A 27,342-nucleotide genomic window follows, 5' to 3' on the forward strand; every position below is an offset into this window, starting at 1 on the left:
TTCAATATGCAGGTGTGTCTCTGTGTGTGAGGACTTACACTTTCTCAGCCCTGGTTTGATCCTGAAATCTCCTCCATGGTCCAAACTTAGACAAAACAACAACAGCAACAAACGTTCAGTGGACCGATAAATAACATTCAATGAACAGTTTCACCATTTAGTAAAATAGATGCAGCTATGCGTACATGTATGGTTCCTAAAAACTGTTAAAAGAGTTTTGTGATTAGACATTTAACAGTCCTAGAATTAGACTCAGTTTCAAATCCTAGTTTTATGCATTTTAATTAAAAATTACAACCCAGTTTCAGGGAAAACTAAATAAAGCTATATATTACACATCGTCAACATCCAAAATAGCTCAAAAAGGATGCATCCAGTGAAAACAGCTTCAAGAAACCCAGTGCACATCCAGTGTGGACAGCGTTAGCTTATACATTATGTATGTATATATGGCCTTAAATGATAGCTGCCCCACATTGAGTATCTGCAGTTTATATCTTGGATCCTCCAGGTTGTGTTTGAGCAGTTGATTGTCCTGGGTTATGATATTCTAAACTGTGTTTTCTATGAGCACTCATACAGTGTGACAGTGGGATATGGGTGCTCCCTGCAGGTCGGAAGAGGAATGTCCTGTCAGAAAGGGGCTTTTGGGAGGACATGATTAAAAGTGAAACTAACGAAAGCACCAGAGAGCTGCGTGACAGGTACAGCATGTGTATTATTCCCTAACTTTTTTGTAACTTTTATCGCTAGTGCATATTAGAACCAATAACTCTGCTTATTATAACCAAAGTCTTTTTTGACTTTCATCTGTCTGACTATAAACATGATTGTATAGTGTAAAAATAATATTATCTAAACTGCTTCATCTCATTCTTTCTGTTTGAATTTAGCTTTATGTTTGCAGCTTTTCACCAGAAAGTAAATCAAGTGTGGTTGTGTTTGGGATTGTTAAAATACTAAATGAGTTTATGTAAATAAATAAAAATACATGAAATTAGTCAAACCCAACTAATAATTCATTTCTCATCTGATCTTATCCATCGTTTCCTATAATTGTGGACACATTCGTTTGAGTTGCTTCAGAATCTATATGGAGCATAACTATGTAAGTGTATTGCTTATTTATTGTCTATATTGTACTATGAACAAATTACTCAGCATCACTACAACCTTAACAAAAAATAAATAAATAAATAAATAAAAAATACCAGATTTTATTTTTCTTTTAGTCGTTTCTGCTATAACCAGAGGTGGGAAGTCCAGGGGCCAAACACACTCATAGAAATGTTGCTATAGATACAGGAAATATGGCATTTCCTCTTGTAGCAATCTCTCCTAACCACATATTCATATTAAGTAATTGCTCTTTTATTTTCTTTCATTAAAGAAAATTAATATATCTCTAAGCTGTTACAACATATTAAAGGCATAGGCTAAGCAAATCACTATATCTAAACTGCATAGCATCATTTATTTTATGATAGGACAAAACATATTACAATACAGCTTTTAGAAAAAAAGTCAATACTGCAACATAGTTGCAAAATGCCCTTCCTTGCACAATCATCATTCAGCTAGCAAAAGTTTCAACTGGCAAATGTGACCAGTTTAACTGTTGAGCAAATTCTAACATCATGCATTTCTTATTACTGACTTTTAAGGTTCCTATATAACAAATTTTATATCTAACTGGTATCTTTTATGGAGTTTCTGGTTTTGTAACACCAACTACGCACACAGTTCCTATCATGTATGCCTATGAAAGATGATCTAACCAATCAGAGTAGATATGGGGCGGGGTGACATGTGCAACCTCGTCTCTATATGTAGGCTGCAGCGGGTGCTTCTCTTTCTTTCTTTTTTTTCAACAAAACCAATATTTTTGTATGCATTTTACTTATTTTTTTCATGTTATTTTACTCATTTTGAATGATTGCTTTTAAGCATCTCATTTAATTAATTCTAATTAATTCTAATGTGTTAAATTTAATTAATAATATTGCTTGTAATCTGTTGCCACAATTTTATTGAGTAAATAAAGTTTTTCACTTTTTACTGTGGTTTGCAATCTCAAAGCTTTGATATAATTTGCAAGAGATTGAAAGTAAAATTGAAGTTAACCAATTCAGTTGTTTATTTCAGCATCTTTATTATATTTTTGTTCGAGTCCTCTTGTTTCCACATAAGTTGAATTATCCTTCTTATCCTAAAAACAATTTCCTGCTTCTCCATCAGCCGTTCTTCTTTTCAGTTTTTCTTGACGTTTGTCTTTCTTCATTTGTTGTTTGACTTCTTTCCTTTGAACCTCTTCTACAAGGAGGTCATCAAAATCTGTTATACCTGGTTCATAATCACCGTTAGCCAGTGACAAACGATTGTGAATATTTGTAAGTGGGAAACCTCATTTCTAAATCGGTAGATTCAACAGATCATATGACATCACTAATGCTCAATCATCAATTAATCACATAATTATCTCATTAACTTCACTAATTCAGTGTTACTCAAAACACTCTGTAGTGTGTACTACACATTATACGTGTTCACTTAAAACTGAGGATTTTGTTGTGGTGTTTAAAGGGTTAAAGATTTAAGATGAAGAAAAAACAGCATGAAATTTAATTTAACAGTAATAAACTGTAATTAATTTACGGCAACAATCTGTAGAAAAAATTATTGCCAGTTGTTTGGTGTTGAATCAAAGAAGAAGAAAAAACGCGATATACTGTAAAACGTAATAGTCAGATTTACCAAATGAAAAAAAAGTAAGTTTTACTGAAATATTTGTGAACATCCATAGAAAAAAAAGATATGCAAAGTCATACACTGATAATGAGAGTAAATACTGAACTCAACTGTATTAATGTGTGTTTGCACAAGAGAGATCTGTTAGTTTAATGTAGTTTTGTTGTTCACCATTGTGCTGGAGAGTAGAGCCTGTTTCTTCAGTCAATGATGAGCCACAAACTCTGATCTTTGCTGCTTTATATAAAGACAGTAAATGTGGAGCTGTTGATACAGTGGTGATCTCTGTGTTAAGTACTTCAACACATACACGTGTGCTATAGCTGACAATGAACTGTGATTATTTGAGTAAAAGTAATGCATTTAGCTACTTTACTGCTACACATTAAGTGTTTGCATTTTGCAAACATTCCTTCTCAGAGGACTCAAATTAAATAAGTTCACAGTACTAATGACATATGAATGCTAGTTTTTAAACTCAAAATGTTTGAAGCAGTGGTAGTGGAGTACATACAGCACCTTTAAGACGTTTTTAACACCTATTGGAAAATTTACTCTTTGGCTTTACTGACTGTTCTGACCAAGAGTAGCAGTATTTTTACTTGATTTATTTACTTATACAGTGAGCCAAATGTAATCTAATAAGAATCTAATTAAAATCTAATAAGAAACCCAATTTTATGGTTTTGTTGGCTTCTTTTATTATTATATATTACTATATATTTACATTTAGTCATTTAGCAGATGCTTTATCCAAAGCGACTTACAAGTTAGGACAATAGAAAGAATCAAAACTAACAAAAGAGTCACAATATGTAAGGGCAAATGACAAGTCTCTTTTAGCCTATACACGTAGCAAGCAATTCATATATATATCGTCAGTATAAGATAATTTTTTAATAAGAAAGCTGTAAGAACTTTGAAAGCTTTTGAACTTTGTATGTACAGTATGTATTTATATGTATATCTTGTGTCTTTGAACTTTTATACTTACCTTCCTCTGGCAATTCCTATATGTTGACAATTTTTTGTGTTATATCTTGATAAAAAATATTGTGTGTTATTGTTCTTTGAATAAAAAAAAAAAAATGAAAAATCCCAAATCCAGCCCAATAGTATTTCAAGGGGGTTCCCTGGTAAAAATTGCGTTCTGGGGGCTAAATATCATGTTATTCGGTTCGCTTCAACATGCCCACATGAAAAAAAAAAATACTAATTAATACTCATGTTTTTGAACTGTACTATAGTAAAGTACTTGAATTACTTTGATGTTGTAATTCTGTAGTTGATGGGCTAATATAACAATTACAGTAATATAAACAAATTACTTTACCAAACACAGTAATTTATTCTACAGTTTACTGTAATAAAAACTAAAGTACTACAGTATTTATTACAGTTCATGAGTTTACTATAGGTAATCCTACAGTATTGCTGTAGCATTTATTAACAAAGAATTGTAAATACTGTAATTTAGCCTACAGTAATACACTTTACTATAGTATGTTTCAAAAACACTACAGTATTTACTATAAATTACTATAGTATTTTACCATGTTGGCGTGGACATGAAAAACAACCCATGGCAACAGATTTTAAAGTAGCCCAATCCGAGGGAAAACAATGGCCTTGGCAGCACTGAGTGGAGGTGACACATTTCCTGTTTGAGAGTGGAGCCAGACCATGAGCCAGACCTATCTGGGAGAAACTACCAAGGGCTCAAGTCCAAACTTTGCATACTTATTATTGAGAAACGGCTCCGTTTGGCTCAGAGAACCTAAATGCATTGGTTTCTTCTGATGAATCAATGTTGTCAAAATATGATGACGTAATAACGTACACTATAGCATCCTGAATATCAGAATAAGACGACTGAGAAATCTCTGAAAAGAAGATAATATCTGCTGTACAACACCCCTTAAAGCATTCAGATAGGACGAGTGGTTCAAAAGTAATTAAACATTTAAGAACAATTGTACTTTTTAGCTGCGTTATATGTTTCTCTGCATGTTTGCAGAGTCTTTCACACATATTTTCACTTTTAATGCCCTGTTTGTGGGTGGAGCTGTTTAGAGAAAGAGGAAGCAGAAATGTGGGAGGAAGAATGTGTGTTTACTTTTAATAATAATATATTCATACATTACATTCATTGTATTTCATCAGCTCTTGCTCTCCCTGAACTGTGATCTGATCTGGTTTCTCTCTCAATATCTGTGAGACTGAAGTCAATCAGGAATGAGGGCCTTCATCATCATCTTCATCACTCTCTGTCTGATCTCAGGTCAGTTCTTTACTGCTCAAATAGTTGTTATATTATTTAACACATGTTGATTATATAATAACCCAGTGCAATTGATCTTGTGTTCGTCAGGTCAGGTTCTGTGTTTTAAAGTGATCGGCTGCTCTGGAGGGAGTGTGATGTTCAAGTGCATGAAGACAAACAAGAGTGAGTCTTCTGATCAGTTTAAAGGAAAGTATTTCTGCAGAAACAGAGACTGTAGGACAGGAATCAGTACTGAGATTCAGCACCGCTGGGTTTATAATGAGAGATTCGCTCTGTATGACGATGAAAACAGAGGATTCTTCTCAGTGTTCATCAGGAAGCTCAGCAGAGAGGATGATGGGAAATACTCATGTGGAAACAATCAGGAATGGAGTCATGATGTTGATTTAGTGGTGAACAGAAGTACGTATGATACTTTATAACTTACTACAGTAATTTGTTTTATCATAGTATTGTTTAAAGGTGCACTACAAGGACAAAAATCTATTATTCAGCAAATTCATCATTCAATGATTACAATTCCTCACTGCATTATAATAAATTACAGCAGTATAAAAATTATTTATAATTTGAGCTGACTGAAATGTCAGTTTTCGCTCACTGTTATTGAAAGTGACGTGACTTACAGCCAAGTATGGTCTCACACACACACACAGTCGCCGGCCCAGGACTCAAACCTGCAACCCTAGGATTAGGAGTCAAACTCTATATCCCCTAGGCCACAACTCCCCCTAATGGTGTTCTGTCAGTGTTATTTGAGAGTGCACAGAAAGAAGACCATTTACCAAAAGTTTGTTGCTCAAATTAAATTTTCTTCTGGATATATTCCTTGTAAAACAAACCTTTTCTGTCAGTATGTTTCTGCTTTGATGTAGAATGACAGATCTCTCATGTTTTGATCACAGGTGACAAAACAAAGAAGCACAACCCACGTGTGAGTTCACCCAAAACAAAAATTTGCCCATAAATTATTCACCCTCAAGTCATCCTAGGTGTATATGACTTTTGATCCTGTTGATAAACATTGGTTTCCACGAAACTCATCGGCTCATACGTCATCCGCCCTGAGCTGATTCTGTGTAAAACTGCTGTTGCAAGCCACATTTATGTGATTATTATGTTTTGAATATGGACATTTTTTACAAAAACGCATCGATTCACTACAGAAGGCCTTTGTTCACCCCCCGGAGCTGTGTTAAGACACTTTATATTTATGGATGGGCGTTTTTTTGGACTGAAGGAAGGCAACACCAGCTGAGTGCCACTAAACAGCTTAAAAGATAAATAAATAAAAATTCTAATAACTCCGACTGGTTTTGTCTGAAAGAATAAAGTCATACACCAAAGATAATTTATGGGCTAGCATTCATTTTTGTGTGAACTAAACCTTTAACATAAATAACTCTGCAAGAAACATGACACTGTATCTGTCACACAGAGATGGAGATATAGAGACTGAATTTCCCTGTAGTGCATCTTTATTATTAATACTAATAACATTTTAATATTTCAGTGCAATGGTATATTGAAATCATTTTCAGACTCTTCTTCTTGTGGGACGTCTGTAAGACAATCGGCATATAAAGGTCAAACAATCACTTTCAGCTGTGAATATGATCCCAAGTTTGAAACACACACCAAAGTCTTGTACAGAGTGAATGGAGATCCTGTGTTTGTGCTGAAGATCTCTCAATCATCACAATCATCTGAAGAGAAGTTCATCCTGTCTGACAATCAGAGAAATCACTTTACTGTGACCATCAGAGACATTTCTGAAGATGATGATGGAGTTTATTTATGTGGAGTGGAGAGACACGGAGGAGATAAACCACCTTCAGAAACATCAGTTACTCACATAACCTTCATTAAAGAGATTGAGCTGAACGTTTCTAGTGAGTTTAGATTCATTTTTAATCTTAAAATCTTTATAAATGATCTAAATAAGAAATGTAAATCTCTCCTAAATATATTAATAATGTAATAATTCTTGTCTTGCAGGTCAGATATCTTCTGTCCAGGTTGAGGCCTACATCAGTAAATCAGTCTTCATCAAGTGTAAATTTCCAGAAGAATTCAAAGAAAACCAGAAATTCATCCAGATACATTCATCACAGGAGATCTCTGTTAAACAGAATCAGTGGATCCGTCATGATAAAGTGCTCGTGTATGATGATAGGAGTTCAGGAGTTTTGAAGGTTTTTATCAGTGATTTAACTGAAGCTGATGAAGGAACGTACAGATGTGGAGTGAATATTGTTAATGATCATGTCTTCATTAAGATCACACTGAAGATCAGTCAAGGTAAAGAGTTTCTGTGTGAGTCTGTTTCTGGACAATTTCTATCAGTTAAAGTGAGAAAATAAGATTGAAAATTCAGTTTTTTAATTGTTTTTGTGTATAGGTGATCATTTCCCTGAATCAAGTGAATCAGCTGCTGTTATTGGTGAAAGTGTGAAACTCAGCTGTAATTCCCCTGAGAAACAGCAGTCCATCAAACACATCTGTAAAGAGAACGAGCAGAAGATCTGTCAGAGCATCAGTTCATCAGAGAAGCAGCGCTTTGAGTTTTCTGACAGTACAGCAGGAGTTTTTACAGCGAGCATCAGTAATGTGAGCCTGAGAGATGCTGGAGTTTACTGGTGTGGAGCAGAAACCAGACACCAGCATCTGACTTCTGTTTCTCTCACCAATAAACATCAACTGACTTTAACCAGTATGTACAGACACCACAAACCATGCAGTTCAGTCATAGATGCATGTATTTCACAGTGAATAAATACATCTCTGTTCTCTTTGACTATCAGTGCCTCCAGTGATCGGACGTGAAGGAGATTCAGTCCAGATCCAATGCCCTTATGATGAAAAACACACTAAAGAAAAGTGTCTGCGCAGTGGAACGTGTTTGAGTAAAGTAGTAAAGTATCTGTGTAAAGGAAAGTGTTTCACTAAAGATGCTCAAATGATCATTCAGTCAGATAAAGGTAATGTTAAAAACCCAAGGATTTCAGTAAAGGACGACACTGAACTCAATCTCTTCACTGTGACCATGACTGAGCTGAGAGCAGAGGATGCTGGGAAATACTGGTGTGCAGAGGAGAGCTCTGGGTCCTTCATATTCACTGAAGTTCAGCTACACGTGATCAGAGGTAAAACACTCTTTCATCAAAGGGATAATTCACCAAGAATTCAAAATGATCTTCTTTCAGGTGAACACATGAATGTTTGGTCCCCGAGCAGCTGTCCTGCTGAGTTCAGCTCTAATCATCTGTAACCTTAGTAAACCTGAAGACACTGAGCTTGTCCAGGTCTGTTTGATTAGAAAGAATGCGATTGAAGAATACACTTTTTTTCTCTTCTCTGATTTTTGAACAGGAGTTTTACCTGAATTTTGCTTTATGGTTTGTTTTAAAGTTAAAGAAAATGTCTGTAAACTTAACATGGCAGAACATTACAACATGTCTCCGGGTTTTGACATCCTTTTTTATTTTTTTCTAACATGCCTGATGTGTGTAAACAGATGTTTCACACCAGCTGAAAACCACAGACAACAGCAAGCAACAAAAAGCTCATGTTTGAGTAAAACTTGCCTCTGCTTCTTTTGTGATTTCACACTGTTGTCACTGCATTTTTTGTGTGGGGGGGGGGGGCACAAAAAGCTTATTTACATCACAAAATACAAATACGGAAAGATAATTTGAACTCATATATATATATATATATATATATATATATATATATATATATATATATATATATATATATATATATATATATATATATATATATATATATATATATATATATATGAGTAAGGTATTATGGTTATTTAGGGTAATCTGGACCACCGTGGCATTGTTACTAGCATTTAAACATTTTTAGAGATTTTCTGGAATCTACAACCAGCAAAATTATAGCATATCGTTGAATGCTCTGTCTCTTTTCCTGGCAGTCTTCAGTGCATCTGTGTCAGAGGTGTTTTTGCAGTGTTGAGCAATGTGAGCAATCACAGACATATGTGTTGATTTTGAACACATTCAGTTAATCAATCCTCTCACAGCTTAAACAGCATTGTTGAGTGCTGAGTTTTGCACGCTCAAAAATCCTCTCATTATAGCAAAGAACAGACTCATTAATTATAACAGAACTTTGTGAGATTGCCATGAACTGAAGAGTGTGATAGCTTTTTAATGATTATAAAGAGAGCACGTGCTGTCTAGGCTATAGTATATATCATCCTTTAATCATTTGTTATTTCCTTTAATTGAGGTGATGATGTGAATTATACACGTTCTGTACACACCACTGGTTCTGATGAGGAAAAATGTTAACTGTGAGATATAACTCAAAATTGCAAGAAGAAAAGTATCTTAAAATTATGAGATAAAAAGTCACCTCTTTTTTTTATATTCTTCATCCATGACGGAAATAAGCTTCCATACGATCCTCATACTGTGATTGTGTTTTTAGAAATGATCTCGTCTGACAGCGAAAGTGGAAAAGACGAGCAAAAAGCAAAGTCTGGTGAGATCCAAAAGCTCAGTTTGTCATTTTGAGCTAACTATTCAAACATTAGCGTCCGATGTATGTTTATGAATATCTGTTGCTAAATGTGATGGTCTTACCTTGTTACTCAGTCACAATCTCTTTGTGTGATTTCAGGTTTTTTTATAATAGTTGCGGTTTCTGTGGGTTTGCTTCTGCTGGCTCTGGTTATAGGGTTAATCTTATTCAAACTGAAACACAACAAACATGGTGAGACACACACACACACACACACACACACACACACTCTGCACATTTAGTAAATCTGAGCTTGTCTCCCTCTACTGGTCAGAAATACAGTTAAAATCATCTCAGATGTTTTTCTTCTTCACACAGGAATAATTTCATCAACAGACAGAAGACAGACAGGGGCTCATGAAACGGTGAGTTTCAGAATAATAATCTACATCTCAATATGTGAATGGCTAAGCTGATACTCTGTGCTTCATGTTTTGGAATTTTTTCTTCTTACAGACTCAAGAAGAAGCCAGGAGCCATTCAGATCCTGAATCAAATCCTCTCTATTCCCCAGTTCATTCACCCACAATCCCCTCTGATGGGCTCCTGTACGCTGCTGTCAGTTTCCAGAAGCATGAAGAGTCTCTTAGTGAAGCTACAGTCAGATTCAGTAAAGAGGAGACTCACTGTGATTACGCATCTGTTAGTCACAATATTTCGCCAAATTAATACCGGTCTTAAAGTGGAAGTGAAGCAGTCAGTTCAGTTAACATTATTTAACCCACATAGCAACACTGTGTCGGCCCAGATCCGGGCCACATCTGGCACCCGTGGAAAGATGATCTGGCCCACATGCAGCGTGGAATGATGAGCAGAAACACAAGAATTACAACTGACTTCAGCCCCAACCTTAGATGAAATCAACTGAAGAATAAAGAAGACATTGAATCTCTGGAGATCTCAGCAGAGGAGGATAAAACAACTCCACAAACAGCTTTACCAGCTTCACTTATTACTAACCAGACTGAACAAAAGTTTTTATTGAGAATTAACAGAGGTTTAATTCTAATGTGTTTCACCATAACAGTGATTAGTGTTTCCATTAGTTGCACTCTTAAGATGTTGTTCATCAAGTTCTTTCTATGAGGTTTTTTTTGGAGTGTTCAAGTTCAACTTTTGTAATATATTATTTTATTAAATATACACAATCTTAAATCTACCCCCAGAGTCATCCTTGTGTCTTCCCTCTGTGCTTGAAAATGTGGTTAATCTAGTGACTGAAAAGACTATACCATTATTCCTTTTTTTTATTTTATTGATGAGTTATTATATTATGATATAGACCCAATAGTTACTCAACATTCATAGGTACCAGGTTTAATTGCAATAAAGAAATTAGTATTTGGGTGAAATAAACGTTTAAAAAAAAAAAAAAAAAAAAAAAAAAATCTTAAGTAGTTAAAACTGGGTGTTAATGCTGCATTGGTTGCACTTTTTTCGGTCCTCCAAATCTAGGGTCCTGGAAATGTGTTCCTGGGAGGGACTGCGGTTCTCCGACTTGGTAGGTCGGAGAAAAAACTAGGGTCCTAGAAATGCGGTCCTTCAAATGCGCTCCTGAAAGTCCGGTATTACAGGCAGATGATATTGTTTTAACATTGGAGTCTATGGGATTGACTCTTTTGCAGCAAGCCTCTAGCGGCCAGTCGATGAATTACAGTTGACGTTACTTCCTTGTTGGCATCACAGGAGAGAAACGGTTCAGAGAAACGTACGTCACACTCACACACTGTCTGCTCTCCTCCATTTTATCTGTCTTTCTGGTTTCACCTCTCATCTCTCAGTCTGTCTTCATTGGTCTCTGTGAGTCCGTGTGTCCAGGACACGCATCTATCTGTGGGACACAGCTGGTGTCTGGATCATCTGAGCTGTGTCACTGTGAGCTGAGAGAGAGCTGACACGGAGAACTGCATGACTGCAAGGTAATACACACATAGACTGGACCAGATCTGACCACAGTGGTGTCAAACAAGTCAGATCACATACCCGAACAGTGAGCAGATCTGTTAACTCAAACTCGATTATTCCTGTGTTACATTCTACCACAGGAAGTGGAGGGGTAAAAACATGATTTTGAAAGATGATAACTGAACCATGTCTGGGAGCTCAGATATTCTCTAGCGCCACTAGTGGGAGTAAGATAGTTGTTGTGTGTTTCTAGGTGAAGTTCAAGCTAGATCGCTATACTGAAAGTGAAAGAAAAAAAAAAAAAAAGACGGCATAAGGCTTTAAACGGTTGCATATTTTGTCAAGTAGGTAAGTTCAAATCTTATTCCTTATATAGCCATGCCGTTATAATTACGATTAATAATGATAAATAATGATTATTATGAATGATAAAATGGCAGAAGCATTGGCAATGGAAGTGGTTCAGTAGATTATTTTTAAAAAATTGTAGAGGAGAATAATAATCGTGAACTATTTGCAAAAACAAATAAAAAATTACATTTTTAAATGTATATTACATGCAAACATGAATGAAAAACATATTGTCTCGTCAGTTAGGAATTACAAAATGATAGGCCTACCGTATTTTCAATTCAAAAATAACATACAGTATTTAAGCAGAAATTAATTACAACGGTTTAAAATTACATTAGAAACATTACTATTCTAAAAAAAAATAAAGTTGTCAAATATTGTTTTGTTATCTCTATTACCCAACTCTCTTTCCAGTTAAATCGATAGTTCACCCAAAAATGAAAATTCTGTCATTCATTACTCATGTTGTTCCAAACCATCTTCGGACACAAATGAAGATATTATTTATCAATTCCGAGAGCTCTCTGACCCTCCATAGACAGCAAGGATCCTAATAATCCATTTGACATCAGTAGTTCAACCCGAATTTGTCTCCTCTGTGTCACCCTATAGTGCCATCTTTGGAGAGTATCACATTCATAAACATATATCAGTGCAGCATATGTATGTGTGTACATTGTTTTGGTGGTTCAGATGATATGGATTCTCATAAACCAGCGATATTATATTTACCAATACTTCTAAAAATGAAACGATAAAATTTCGATACGATTCGATGCAGTAGAATATTGATTGATATATCTATATTATTATATTATATACCTATGTTGGACAGATTTGTTACGTGATAGCATTAATGAAATTTATTGAAGGTAATTTTCTGCATCTCCTGTGCTCCATCAAGCAACTCCCATGATATCTGTCATCCCTCAAATTAATGCACGACTCTACATTATCTGTATTGCATGTGTGTAAGACTTCAATACAATTATGAAGTTATCATTTTATGATGAATAAATATTTTAGTGAGTAAAACTGGTTGTCTTTAGTAGGCTATTATAGACTACACAACATTATTATATTTAAATTAATTTTTAAATGATTATTGTTTTTAATTATTGTCCCTGGATCAGTAGGATACTCTTGTAAAAAAGTAGCAGTGGTAGCAGACAGATTCATGTAGCAGAAAATAAATGCAATATAACAAAGACACAAATTAAATAAACAATGCATTTCATTTTTTTTTTTTTTTTTTTTTTTGGTAGATCTGAAAAAAAAAATCAGGTATAGAAATTTAATAATCAAATGTAAAATAACACTGCATAGTATTTTCTTTATATATTAAATATAGATTAATTTGTATAGCACTTTTCATTATACAAATCATTGCAAAGCAACTTTACAGAAAACTAAGTTTCTACAATATATGCATTTACTGTCAGTTAATGTATAAAGGGCAAAAATGTACAGAAAAATAAATGAAATACATAAACAAAGAGACAATGAACATTATTATCAGCAATGACAAAACAATACAGGAATCTGCAAAATTATTGAATCACATATGTATACGGCCCTGCAGTCTATACACAGTAGCCAAATGAAAAGATTTAGGATAGATCTCTTTTGCATATCTGACAGAGTAACATTAAGCAGAAGTATTTCAAATGAGTTAAACCTGTATCCTGTTTTCTGGGTAACATTGAGAATATCACTATATATTGTTGACCAGTCTGACGGGGCTCATGCTTATAACAGTAGTTTGGTGGAGTGGACTCATTTAGACCAAAATAATCATTTGGTTTTAGCCAGGTTTCAGTCAAGCAGAGTACATCAAAACTATTATCTGTGATCATTTCATTTACAATAACTGCTTTGGGTGTGAGTGATCTAATGTTTAGGAGCCCAAACTTAAAAAATTGTTTCATTTAGCAATTTTCTGGTTAAGATTTTTCTTTAGAGCCTGCTTTAAAAATGTATATTTTGACCTCACTATTCGGGGAACAGACACAGTCTTTATAGATTGGACAGTGCAAGTGCTTCTATCATTTAAGCGGGTAGAACAAAATTGTTGTCCTTGTCGATACATGGGAAGGCTCCTGAAGTCGTGGGTATCTATCTGCGCAGAAACATAGAGACCACAAGCACCAGGGAAACAGTGAGTGTGCACTTTACTTTTAGTTAACGTAGGACGGACGTGTTGGACGATGGGAGTCTCCGACGATCACAGCATCACGTTCTGTCTCGCGGAGGGGAGAGAATCAGTTCCGGTTGGAAATCTCTAAAGACCGAAGGCAGCGGAGGGGGAGAAGTCCGCTGTGGATTGGAGTGAAGGATATCTGGGAAGATCGAGTCCTGGGTGCACCAGGCCTGTGAAGAGAAACACACGGAGTAGACGTGGTAGGACTGTTAACAGCACGCTGTATACTTACCCCGGACTTGTGAGCATCAGCCCGGGAGGATTCCAGCACGGTTGCCGGTGATGCATAGATGGACATTGGTTATAATATGGACAGTATCAAAATAAGGTGCCTATTTATGCTACAAATATCGGTATTTTACGTGTGGCATCAATACATTGTATCTCGTTAGACATTACATCGGTGTATCGATCCATATCGTTACACCCCTATTGTTTAAACTGTTTTCGCTTTGGTCTGAATGTCAACAATGTATCCGCGTACATACGTTGCATACATTCAGTGGATACTCTCCAAAATTATGCTAGTGTGATATGGAGGAGACAAATTATTGAATGTAGTCATTATTATAAAGACTTTCTCACAGCTTTGTAAAATTAATGTTGAACTACTGATGTCACATGGATTGTTTTAACGATGATCGTGTTCGAATCCTTGCTGTCTATGGAGGGTCAGATATTTTAATTTGTGTTCCAAAGATGATTGGAGGTCTTACGTGTTTGGAACGACATGAGGGTGAGTAATTAAGGACAGAATTTTCATTTTTGGGTGAACTAACCCTTTAAAACTGATGCTACAAACTGGAATTTGTGCTCTGCTTCTGTGCACGTTAAAACAATTTGGCCATTTCTGATTATTGGGGGAACTTGTTTCCCAAAATGTCTATGGTGGTCACGGCCCAGTTTTTCATTCAATGAGATAATTGTACGATACAAATGTTCTGTATTTTTTATCTCTATACAAGGTCTGAAATCAGTCTCTAAGCAGTCCTTTATAACTGAAAGTGGGAATACACAGACTCTAAAATGAGTTCTCCATCTGCTGGATCAAGCAGTGATCAACCCAGGGGGAATCCTTCCTCTACATTCAGTGATGCCACAGTGATCTCTTACCCCAGGTAACATGCTAGGCCTTAAACTTGTTATTAAAAAAATCTACCTAATCCTCATGTGTCCCTAATAGCAATTGAAGCTAACTGAAGCTAAAAAAAACACAAATTTTTTTTCCTTGGTCTCTTTATTTTTGTAATAAATAAATACATAATAATAAAATTATAATATAAACTAAAACCACAATTAATTTTTTTAGTCCTTAACATGTCAAATGGTAATCAGAAAGAAATGCTTTTTCTCAACTGTCTATTTTTTCCAAATATATAAAGGTAACATGGTGTGGAACACATTTGAAGGGACATATTGTCATCCAAATGTAAAATAATGTTTTTATTTCACTCACATATTTTCCCCCTATTTATTGGTAATGGGCAAAATGGTCTTTCTGCAGCAAATGTGGGCACAATTTCTGATGTATGATGCTTGTCAAAGTTTAAATTGACATATTACATCAAAAATGTTTTTTTATTACAAAAATAAGAGTTGTCATGATTTTGGTAAGTCTGGTGGTAGAAGGACTATTCTGAAGATGCTTTTCATACTTTCCTGTATATTGACACTGTTATTTATTTGGCAGTCTATGGGACAGTCTCAAGCCTCCCTGTTTTCATCCAAAATATATTAAAGGGATAGTTCACCCAAAAATCTAAATTATGTCATTAATAACTTACCCTCATGTCGTTCCAAACCAGTGAGACCTCCGTTTATCTTTGGAACACAGTTTAAGAAATTTGTTGATTTAGTTCGAGAGCTCTCAGTCCCTCCATTGAAACTGTGTGTACGGTATACTGTCCATGTCCAGAAAGGTAAGAAAAACATCACCAAAGTAGTCCATGTGACATCAGAGGGTCAGTAAGAATATTTTGAAGCATCGAAAATACATGTCTATTGTGAGAGAGTTCAAAACAAAGCAGTTTGTGATATTCGGTTCGCGAATGAATCATTGGAGGTAACCGGATCTTTTTGAACCAGTTCACCAAATCGAACTGATTGTTTTAAATGGTTCGCGTCTCCAGTACGCATTAATCCACAAATGACTTAAGCTGTTAACTTTTTTAATGTGGCTGACACTCCTTCTGAGTTAAAACAAACCAATATCCCGGAGTAATTAATTTACTCAAACAGTACACTGACTGAACTGCTGTGAAGAGAGAACTGAAGATGAACACCGAGCCCAGCCAGATAACGAACAAACGATTGACTCGTTCACGAGTGAAGAGCCGGTTGCATCGGTTTTCGGATCACCAGTAGTTCTTCCGGACAGTTTGATTCAATAAACCTTTTGAAGAAAACGGTTCACCGGTTCTTTTGCGCTCGACGTAATGGCGTCATTGGCAATGATTGCCCTTGATTCAAGCCTTCGGTTTACCCACTCTCATAACATTAGCACAGAATCAGTTCAGAATCAATCACCAAAAGAATCAGTTTGGTTCAGATGCTCTGTGTGTCAGTCTGCTTCACGCTGAATCACACATGCACAGTATCATCAGCTCCTCGGTTCTCGAATCAGACGTGTCTGACAGAAACGGTTTTTGACCCGAGAACGAGTGAGTCTTTTGTTCGTTATCTGGCTCGGCTCGGTGTTCATCTTCAGTTCTCTCTTCACAGCAGTTCAGTCAGTGTACTGTTTGAGTAAATGAATTACTCCGGGATATTGGTTTGTTTGAACTCCGAGGGAGTGTCAGCCACATTGAAAAAAATTAACAGCTTAAGTCATTTGTGGATTAATGCGTATTGGAGACGTGAACCATTTAAAACAATTCAGTTCGAATTGGTGAACTGGTTCAAAAAGATCCGGTTACATCGAATGATTCGTTCACGAACCGGATATCACAAACTTCTTAGTTTTAAACTCTCTCTCATAACAGACACGGAAGAGAAGACGATGCTGAATAAAGTCGTAGTTTTTGCTATTTTTGGACCAAATTTTTTTTTTAATGCTTCAAAATATTCTAACTGACCCTCTGATGTCACAGATGACTACTTTGATGATGTTTTTCTTACCTTTCTGGACATGGACAGTATAGCGTTCACACAGCTTCAATGGAGGGACTGAGAGCTCTCAGACTAAATCTAAAATATCTTTATCTAAAAGATAAACTGAGGTCTCACTGGTTTGGAACGACATGAGGGTGAGTTATTAATGACATAATTTTGATTTTTGGGTGAACTATCACTTTAAATTGTGTTCCGAAGACAAATTAAGCTTTCATGGATTTGGAACAAGATGGGGGTGAGTGAATAATGACAACATTTTGATTTTGGGATGAAGTATCCCTTTAAGTCTGACAGTTCCCTCCATGACTATAATACGCCTCAAAAATATTTACAAACCCAGTGGTGTGTCAGTGAAGAGTAGAAAATTCATGGATCTTTTACATTCAGTGATTAATTATTGACTTTTGTGCCTCTGTTAGTACAAATATTTGGCTGCTAATTTACTGTAGTGCATCCCAGATTTAATAAACTTAAAAAAAATATGTACATGCAGTGTAAAGGTGCATTGACATTTTTGCTGCCCTTTTCTTTTTCATGTGCTGATCAGATCTCTACCATCCTCTACATCCCACTATCATGCTCACATCAGGCAAGACAAACCTGAAACATTACTGCAGACACACGTACTGGAGACTGGAGAACTGCACAGTATCAAAGACCAGTACAAAACCAGCATGAAGAAAAAGTACAAGAGATTATTTAGGGGAACTAGACTCCAAGAGAATGAAACCTGGCTAAACAGCATCTACACACAGCACTACGTCATAGAGGGAGAGAGAGAAGGAGTGAATAAAGAACATGAGGTTCTACAGATGGAGAAAACGGCCAGAACACAACACTCACAAGACACTGCAATTGACTGCAATGACATATTTAAAGCCTCAGCTGAAGCATTATGTGAAGAGAAAGACCAGATCAAGACTGTTCTTACTAAAGGCATCGCTGGAATCGGCAAAACGGTGTCTGTGCAGAAGTTCATTCTGGACTGGGCCGAGGGAAAAGCCAATCAGGATGTAGATTTCATGTTTGTGCTTCCATTTCGAGAGCTGAACTTGATTTCAGATCATCAGTACAGTCTTCACAGACTTCTGTTGGACTTTCATCCTGAACTTCAAGATCTGGACTCACAGATTTATGAGGAGTGTAAAGTTGTGTTCATCTTTGATGGTCTGGATGAAAGCAGAATCACACTGATGTTTTCAGATGCTCAGAAAATTTGTGATGTGACTGAGACTTCATCAGTGGCTGTGTTGATGTCAAGGCTCATGAAAGGAGAGCTGCTTCCCTCTGCTCTCATCTGGATCACCTCCAGACCAGCAGCAGCCAATCAGATCCCCTCCAAATACATCCACCGTCTGACAGAAATTCAGGGATTCACTGAGCCTCAGAAGGAGGAATATTTCAGGAAGAGAATCAGTGATGAGCATCAAGCCAGCAGAATCATCTCACACATCAGAAGAGCAAGAAGCCTCCACATCATGTGCCACATCCCCGTCTTCTGCTGGATCTCATCCACTGTGCTTCAGAAGCTACTGGAAGAAGATCTGAGAGCAGAAATCCCTCAAACTCTGACTGAAATGTACATCCACTTCCTTCTGATTCAGATAAACATGAGGAACCAGAAGTATGAAGAGAGCGATAAAGAGAAACAACTGCAGTCCAACAGAGAAGTGATTGTGAAACTTGCTGAAGTGGCTTTCAAACAGCTGATGAAGGGCAATGTGATGTTCTGTGAGGAGGACCTGATTGAGAGCGGCATAGACATCACTGATGCCTCAGTGTATTCTGGGATTCACATCTTTAAGGAGGAGTCTGTGATTCATCAGAAGAAAGTCTACAGCTTTATTCATCTGAGTGTTCAGGAGTTTCTTGCTGCTTTCTATGTGTTTTACTACCATGTAAATGAAATTGTGAAGGGACTGAAGAATTTTGTTTCTGTAAGAAATGTGCTTAAAATAACAGTGGATGAAGCCCTTGAGAGTGTGAATGGACGTCTGGATCTGTTTCTGCGGTTCCTGCTGGGCATCTCACTGGAATCCAATCAGAGACTCCTACAGGATTTACTGACACACACAGAGAACAGCTCAGAGAGCATCAGGAGAACCACACAGTACATTAAAGAGAAGATCAAATATGGGCATGAACTCTCCACTGAAAGATCCATCAGTCTGTTCCTCTGTCTGCTGGAAGTGAAAGATCAGAGTCTGTTCAGAGAGATTCAGGAGTTTGTGAAATCAGACAAACACTCAGAAAAGAAACTATCTCCTGCTCACTGTTCAACAATCGCCTACATGCTTCAGATGTCAGAGGAGCCACTGGATGAGCTCGACCTCAAGAAATACAACACATCAGATGAGGGGAGAAGAAGACTCATACCAGCTGTGATCAACTGCAGAAAAGCCCTGTGAGTGAAGGCACAGTGATGTTCTCAGATGCATGTTCTCCCTGTATCTGCGTGAGTTTACACTGGGTGCTCTGGTTTCCTTCCACAGCCCAAAGACATGCAGGTTAGGTTAATTGAACATCCTAAATGGGGAAGTTGTGGCCTAATGGTTAGAGAATTTAACTCTTAACTCTAAGGTTGTGGGTTTGAGTCTCGGGCCGGCAATACCACAACTGAGGAAACCAAACAATATATGTTATTAGTAGTGTTTGGGAACCGATAACTGGTTCTTATTCCGAAATAACCAAAACCATGGGTAATTTCTATCTTTCAGTTCTAAAAATGGTTCTGGTGTGACATGTGATTAAGCACTGTGAGCACCCTTGTGCCGGCATTTCCCGCAAAGGATGTCACAAACAAAACAACAGAAATGCCGGCCTCTCTCTTTAAATATGGAGTACATCAGTTCCAATGATGCACACAATTTCTTTAACACTTTTATGCATCCAAATGCAAGTATCCTCATAACACAGTAATTTAGGTCTTAAGGGAGTGTAAACAGTTGCGAGAGAAAGCACATATGTAACAGTATATTGGATCCGGACATCGGTCTTAAAGGGGAAGCTGTCCAATATTCGACATGAAAATCTCTTAACTGCTTTTCACTTAATCACTTTTCTAACTACAATAAGATGAAAATAAATAAATAATGCTAATGATTATGTGTAGATAGATAGATAGATAGAAACAATAGTTTCCTGTTCTTATTTCATCACTGACTGTTTATGTATCTCCAGTGAGCTTGAGTTTTATTATTATTATTATTATTATTATTATTATTGTTATTATTATTATTATTATTATTTTCTGGTGTTAGTTTGATATTGACATTGGTGAGAAAGATTAGGAAAATTATATGGTATCAAATCTTAATATAAAAAATCTTATTAAAAGAAAAATTAACTATAATAACTAAAGATGTATATAGTGATATAGGATTTTGGTCATATTGCCCACCCCTAGGTGCAGGTAAACCTCACTCCCCTGATCTCAAGAAGTGCACTAGCAACAGATGCTAGTGGCTGCAGTCTTTAACCTCCTTGTTAGTGATCCTGCCTCCCATGCCGAAGACCCACTTAGAACAAGAACTAGGTGTGGCAGTAAGGAACCAAAGGGGGTTGCACAAATTCACATTTGTGCAAGAGCATGGTCTGCACTGCTCCAAAGTGACTGCTCCATACAGCATGTTTCAGAGCCTTAGCAGGAGTCAGATTTCACTGATCACATGAAGAGAGATGTTTTCAGTGTGAGCGCTTCAGGTTTAGGGCCTGGTTTATTCTTGCCATTTTAGTACATGTGTGAAGGTGCATGTGGCAAAAATGACATGAATATTGAGGATTGACTATGGAGGCTTTCTTTTTTATTTATTTGATTCCACAGTGTTTGCTAAACATTCTGTAATTTATTATTTGCTATATAGTACAGCATGTGTTGTAGGCCTATGCCATGAATCATCTCATTATTTTTTGTTAATAAACATTGTGTAAAACAGTTTATCACTGCAGCTTACTGTTTTCTTGTAGTTGTGCTTTTTAATTAAGAATAGCAATGAATCCATCTTTTGTTTGTCTTAAAAGTGAAAGGTCTATTGATATAAGCAAAACAAACAATAATGTTTTTCTGTAAAACGTGACACCAAGATCGCAAATTTGAATCAAGAATCGCAAAAGAGTGACCAGAGGGAAGAATGAGTCTAGAGCCATGAACATCTTTTATTTTATGTTTTATCCTTTAGATTTGCTGGTTGTAATCTAACTGGTCAGTCCTGTGAAATTGTGTCATCAGTTCTCCAATCTTCAAACTCTGTCCTGAGAGAACTGGATCTAAGTAACAATGACCTGCAGGATTCAGGAGTGAAGCTGCTCTCCAATGGACTGAAGAGACTAAACTGTCAGCTGGAGATACTGAGGTGTTTAAAAACATATAATATATATACATATAGTCAGCTGGTCATACTAATGTTTGTAGATCTGACAGTTGATGTGTGTCTGTGGAATATGACTGTGTATCTGCAGGTTGTCTGGCTGTATGGTGACAGAGGAAGGCTGTGGTTATTTGTCTTCAGCTCTGAGTTCAAACCCCTCACATCTGAGAGAGCTGGATCTGAGCTACAATCACCCAGGACCATCAGGAGTCCAGCTGCTCAAACACAAACTGGAGAATCCAAATTATAAGCTGGAGACACTCAAGTATGTTGGGAGTAAAGTGGTTTTACTCAAGATCACTAATACTGCTAATCTCAGTTAAGTTCAGGGTTAAAAAATGAATCTGGTCAACCCACCAAATGCAGGTAAACATTTACTATGGCAGGAAATATTATCAACTCACTTACCAATTTGGTGGGTTAAGATTCATAAGTAATTTTCTACACAGTTAGAAATATCAAAATTTAACTGAAAATATATGGATATTGGAGGTTGTTTTCCGTTGGAGGTTGTTTTCCGTTTCTTTTCTGTAAAATTTTCTAAATTGACTACTCATCTGTTATTTTACCTTATAGCATTCATCACAAATTACAGTGAATCACATTTTTTATACAAAAACAAATCTGTATTTTTGTACAGGATTTTTCTGTTTTCAGTTACATACAAATATAGGTAAAATTACAAAAATAATCTGTAATTAATACAATAACAAAACCATTAGATGACAAATAACTTGCAGAAACAGCTGGCAAACAAAAAACTAAATCTAAATGTAAAGTCTAATTATTTAAACAAGCTGACAACATGAGGAGCAACTGTTATTTTAGAGATATTTCTTGAATTATTAAAAATCTTAAAATTAAAGTAAAACAATTTAATTTACAGGTATTTCTTAAATTATTACAAAATTAACACCTTTACTGTTTTTGTTTTACATTTATTAAAAAATTCAAAATTTCTCAAAAAATCTAATTTCTGTTAGCAACAGAACATTAAACACTAACAAATCTCTCTAGATCTCAGCATTTTCACTAATTACAAACCAGTCTGACTTTTCTTCCTTCATAAAAAACTTCTTATTGAGAATTAACAGAGGTTTAGATGTTGATGTTTTATTGAAAATAGTGATGTTTGAAGTCACCGTTGAGGAGATAAGCATTTGCTTTAGTTGGGCTCTTGACCCTTGACTTTTTAACGTCAGTTTTTCTTTGGCTACGGTAACTGTGTTTCTAAATAACGTTTGCTATAGTGAATGTTGCTCAAGGATATCTGATCTGATGAACTTGGTTACTTATTGATGAAGATTCAATTATCATGCAATGATCTCATTTAATAATCTCATCATATGTTTTATGTCTGAGCATATCAGCTGCTAGTATTGTATTATCTACAGTAGTCTTGAGATTTTGTGACAGTCTAACTTTCTGATTTATTTGTAATTAATTTTATAGAAAGTGATTTCAGCTGTGTTTTTGACATGAACATCAAGAATCAGCACATGAATCTCAATGGTGACAATCAGCAAAAGTTTTTTTGTGTGACTTTTGTAGCTTGTTTTATGATATTCAGAGTTGATCTATTTACTTGAATGTTTTGTTGTCACCATTATTGAGGTTCATACACAGATTATTTATGTCTATGAGTCCACGTGATTTTGTGCAAGTACTTTCTATATAATGACTTTAAAAACTTTCAAAATATCAAAGCAGGACAGGATTTTAGTAGTATTCTAAAACCATGACTTAAATTTACCTTTATTTATCATTTCTGAATACAAATTTAGAGTGGCAAGCTCTCAAAACATTAAACAAATGATTAAAGCTTACACCTTGAGTGACATAAAAACCTCTAGAAACATATTGAACATTAGAATAACATTATAAAAATTACATTATTATTATTAAAATACATATATTGCATGCCCTTTCACCATCTTCAATAACTGTTTAAATTGTAAAGTAATAATAGGATATGTTAGGACAGATACAGGTATTTAAAAAAATGTTCTGTAACGTATTTGTCCTGGATCTAAATGCCCTGTACCTCTTACCAGAGGGTAAAGGAACAAACATTCTGTATCCTGGATGAGTGTGATACCACAATGATTATGATTTTTGTGCGTAATCGACTGGCACACATTTTAAAAAAGTAATGATCACACAATTATGTGAAATGAATAAATGGACAATATGGGCATAGATTAGTTAGTGAATCAGGCCACTATATGATGAGTGAAAAGTCCCCTGATCAGATTTTCCTTAAATACACACAAAGCAAATGCTTATCTTCACAAAAACGTTATTATTTTCAATATAACACCAACATCTAAACCGCTGTTAATTCTCAATAAGAAGTTTTTGTATGAAATAAATAAAGCCAGACTGGATTGTAATAAATTAAGATGCTGTGATCTATAGATATCTGTTAGTGTTTCATGTTCTGCTGGGATTTAAATGATTTTTGTGTGCTTCAATCCAGGAAAATACCAATAAACATTGATGTTTTGTTCCATGTTGCTTTATTTATAACTGTGTAGTTTCTGATGCAGTGATACAGTAGTTACATTAGCTCATACATGTGTGCTGTTGCTAGCTAATGGTTGACTACAAGAGATTTGTTTTATAGACAATGTTTCACAATAATAACCCAGAAAATATATATAAAGTAACAGTGTTTATTTTATTTATTTATTTTTGTAAAACATTTTTTAATATATATTTTTCCTTAATTTTACAGTTTTCGTTTGGGAGATGTTTCTGCCAGTCATTGACCGTTGTTTTTTTTTTTGTTTGTTTGTTTTTTAAATAGTTCTTTTTTTAACTATTTATTTATTAAACTATGACGGGAAGTCATGGCCTAATGGTTAGTGGGTTGGACTCCCAATCGAAGGGTTGTGAGTTCTAGTCTCGGGCGACTTAGTTGCCCTTGATCAAGGCATCAAACCCCCAACTGCTCCCCGGGCGCCGCAGCATAAATGGCTGCCCACTGCTTCGGGTGTGTGCTCACAGTGTGTGTGTGTGTGTGTGTGTTCACTGCTCTGTGTGTGTGCATTTCGGATGGGTTAAATGCAGAGCACAAATTCTGAGTATGGTTCACCACCATACTTGGCTGAATGTCACTTCACTTCACTTCATTTACAGTGTATAACTTTGCATGCCATTATTATTTTAGGATGATCTATCAACATAAGTATAATGTTAGTAGTATATATAAGTGTAAAGAGATTTTTACTATTTGCACACATTGTTTTTTGTTGGTCTAAACAGGCTTTATGGCTTTTCATACTGCACTGTGCCCTGGGTTACTGTCATTCTGAATCCTGTGATTGGTGATTGGGGTGTGGTTTGCAGAACTTTGCAAAATGGGTTTGAGAAGCAGCATTATAATGCCTTATAACTGTACCAAATCCATGATAATGTACTACAGAGAGTCTGTAAGATTGTACATTTTACATCCTAGTCTACATTTTAATATTAGAAACAGTACTAATAGTAGTAGTAAGATGCCAGATATATTATGTATTTTTCAAGCTATGACTGGATAATTGATGTTTAGAATATAGATCATGGTTATCCCACGATTCTGAAAACAAAACATTAGACAACCAAACAAAATAATATGTAGCTAATATTAGTAAAGCTTTTAGCTCTTCTCTCTCTGGATCCAGTTTAAACATGTTGTGTTTAATATATGTTTCTTTCTAGTGTGGATCATGCAGAAAATTATAGAATCACACAAGGACTGAGAAAATGTAAGTTTTCCCCTATTTCACACAGACAAATACTAACACGTGTAAAACTCTTGTTGTAATTTTCACCTCTTCTTGTGTTCAGATGCCTGTGATCTCACACTGGATCCAAACACAGCACACACTCAACTCATCCTCTCTGAGGGATACAGGAAGGTAACTTATGTCAAAGAGAATCAGCTGTATCCTGATCATCCAGAGAGATTTGATCATCAGGAGCAGGTTCTATGTAAAGAACGTTTGACTGGACGCTGTTACTGGGAGGTTGAGTGGAGCGGCTGGGCCCATGTAGCAGTGGCATATAAAAGGATCAAAGAAAAAAGTGGAACTGACTTTTGGTTTGGATTCAATGATAAATCCTGGAGTCTGTACTGCACTGAAAAGAGATACACTGCCTGGCATGAGAAGAAGAAAACTGACATACTGAGCTGTTCATCCTCTATTAGAGTAGGAGTGTATGTGGATGTGTCGGCTGGCACTCTGTCTTACTTCAGTGTCTCTGACACACAGACACTTACACACATACACACATTCAACACCACATTCACTGAACCCCTATATGCTGGGTTCAGAGTTTATGAGTCCTCACTGTCTTTGTGTCAGAATAAATGATCTTGTGGTGAGATCACACCCCTTTATGGATACATTAGCAATTGAATTGCCATCGGTTAATAATTGTTTTTAGCTTTCTTGTAAGGCTTAAATACTATCATTTATTTATTTATTTATGCAGTGCCTTGTGAAAGTATTCATACGCCTTAATTTTTTCACTTTTTTATGTTGCTGCCATATGTTAAGCTGCTTTTAATTACTTTTTCCCCACATCAATCTTCACTCCACACACCATAATGCTAAAGCTAAAAACATTTTTTAACATCTTTGCATTCCATTGCATAAGTATGCACACCCTTATCTGGGACAGTTGAAATTTAGCTCAGGAGCATTCATATTGCTTATAGACGTTACTACACTTCAGGTGATGTTAACTTCATATTGCTTATAGATGTTACTACACTTCAAGTGAAGTTAACTTGTGGCAAATACAATTGAATGGTTATGATTTGGAAAGACACACATGCCTTAATAAAAGGTCTAATAGCTGATAATGCATATTAGAGCAAACATCAAGCACTGAGGTCAAAATGACTGCTTGTGGAGCTCAGAAACAGGTTTGTGTCAAGTCACACATCGTATATATACAAATTGGATATCATGATTATCTCACAATTCTGAAGAAAAAAGATTTGAAAACTAAACAAAATAATTTACTAGTTGTTTTGAAAAATTTTCACTGCTTAAGTCTTTAAAAAATATATTAATTTGAACAAAATTAAAAAAGGAAGAGTATAAACGTGACAATACATACACGTGTTAAGATACTTTCGTTTCGAAGGCTACTGTAGGGAATAAGTGTTAATACCCATGCTATGAACTTTTATCCCAGTACTTATGTTAATTAAATGTCTGTAACACAGAAATTATGTGTGGCTGAAAATGCTTTTTGTGTTGCTCTTTCTGGATCAGCTGCAGCATTAATGATTAATTAACATGGCAGCTACAAAAAGCTCCACTAACACTTGCGATGTGAAATAGTCATAAGACATAGCTGAATCATTGTCTTTCAGGAATAAGATTGTTATGTGTGATTAAAATGAGATTGCGATCTTTAAACAATTAACTGTGCAACTCTAATGTAAACTGCAAAATGTTCTGGGAGGATATCATGAGGTTCTCGCGACAATCGCTGGATCTCGCGGGACACCTCAGATTTTGAGATCTCGTACCATGAGATATTGTCAAATCCCTAATATATACATACATATACATATAATGAAAAGAAAGTAAGAAGATAGAATTGAAAAATACAAGTTTTAAAATGTAGCAGTTAGAAAATGAATAGAGAGTGCAAGTTTTACAGGGTGAAGTATGTGTGTGTGTGTTTGTATTATTATTATTATTAGTAGTAGTATTAGTATCATTTAAGACTAATGGGAAAATAAAAGTTGGAGGTGTGGCCCCGAGTGGCCATCAGGACAATTGTAAGTTAGGCTGCTCATAAATTGG

General features: G+C 35.8%; 2 protein-coding genes across 4 annotated transcripts; both read left to right on the forward strand.

Moving 5' to 3' along the window:
* The first annotated feature begins 550 nt into the window (after positions 1 to 550).
* LOC113099750 (polymeric immunoglobulin receptor-like) lies at positions 551 to 10,386 on the forward strand. 2 transcript variants are annotated; one of them, XM_026264695.1, is made up of 11 exons: positions 551 to 704; positions 4,912 to 5,029; positions 5,120 to 5,434; positions 6,574 to 6,924; positions 7,031 to 7,348; positions 7,434 to 7,745; positions 7,837 to 8,178; positions 9,500 to 9,553; positions 9,692 to 9,784; positions 9,911 to 9,957; positions 10,049 to 10,386. In XM_026264695.1, the coding sequence occupies exons 2-11, from the start codon at positions 4,984 to 4,986 to the stop codon at positions 10,259 to 10,261; spliced, it is 2,091 nt and encodes a 696-aa protein (XP_026120480.1). In that variant the 5' UTR covers positions 551 to 704; positions 4,912 to 4,983; the 3' UTR covers positions 10,262 to 10,386. The 2 variants fall into 2 exon arrangements, with proteins under 2 accessions (XP_026120480.1, XP_026120483.1); XM_026264698.1 differs by having other exon boundaries at positions 7,031 to 7,333.
* Positions 10,387 to 11,040: 654 nt separating this feature from the next.
* LOC113099748 (NACHT, LRR and PYD domains-containing protein 3-like) lies at positions 11,041 to 27,134 on the forward strand. 2 transcript variants are annotated; one of them, XM_026264691.1, is made up of 7 exons: positions 11,041 to 11,511; positions 15,017 to 15,169; positions 17,710 to 19,566; positions 21,341 to 21,514; positions 21,621 to 21,794; positions 25,235 to 25,281; positions 25,364 to 27,134. In XM_026264691.1, the coding sequence occupies exons 2-7, from the start codon at positions 15,078 to 15,080 to the stop codon at positions 25,888 to 25,890; spliced, it is 2,871 nt and encodes a 956-aa protein (XP_026120476.1). In that variant the 5' UTR covers positions 11,041 to 11,511; positions 15,017 to 15,077; the 3' UTR covers positions 25,891 to 27,134. The 2 variants fall into 2 exon arrangements, with proteins under 2 accessions (XP_026120476.1, XP_026120477.1); XM_026264692.1 differs by lacking the exon at positions 15,017 to 15,169 and having other exon boundaries at positions 11,042 to 11,511.
* Positions 27,135 to 27,342: the final 208 nt, after the last annotated feature.

This window comes from Carassius auratus, unplaced genomic scaffold (assembly GCF_003368295.1).
Source record: "Carassius auratus strain Wakin unplaced genomic scaffold, ASM336829v1 scaf_tig00217029, whole genome shotgun sequence".
In the NCBI taxonomy this organism is placed as follows: domain Eukaryota; kingdom Metazoa; phylum Chordata; class Actinopteri; order Cypriniformes; family Cyprinidae; genus Carassius; species Carassius auratus.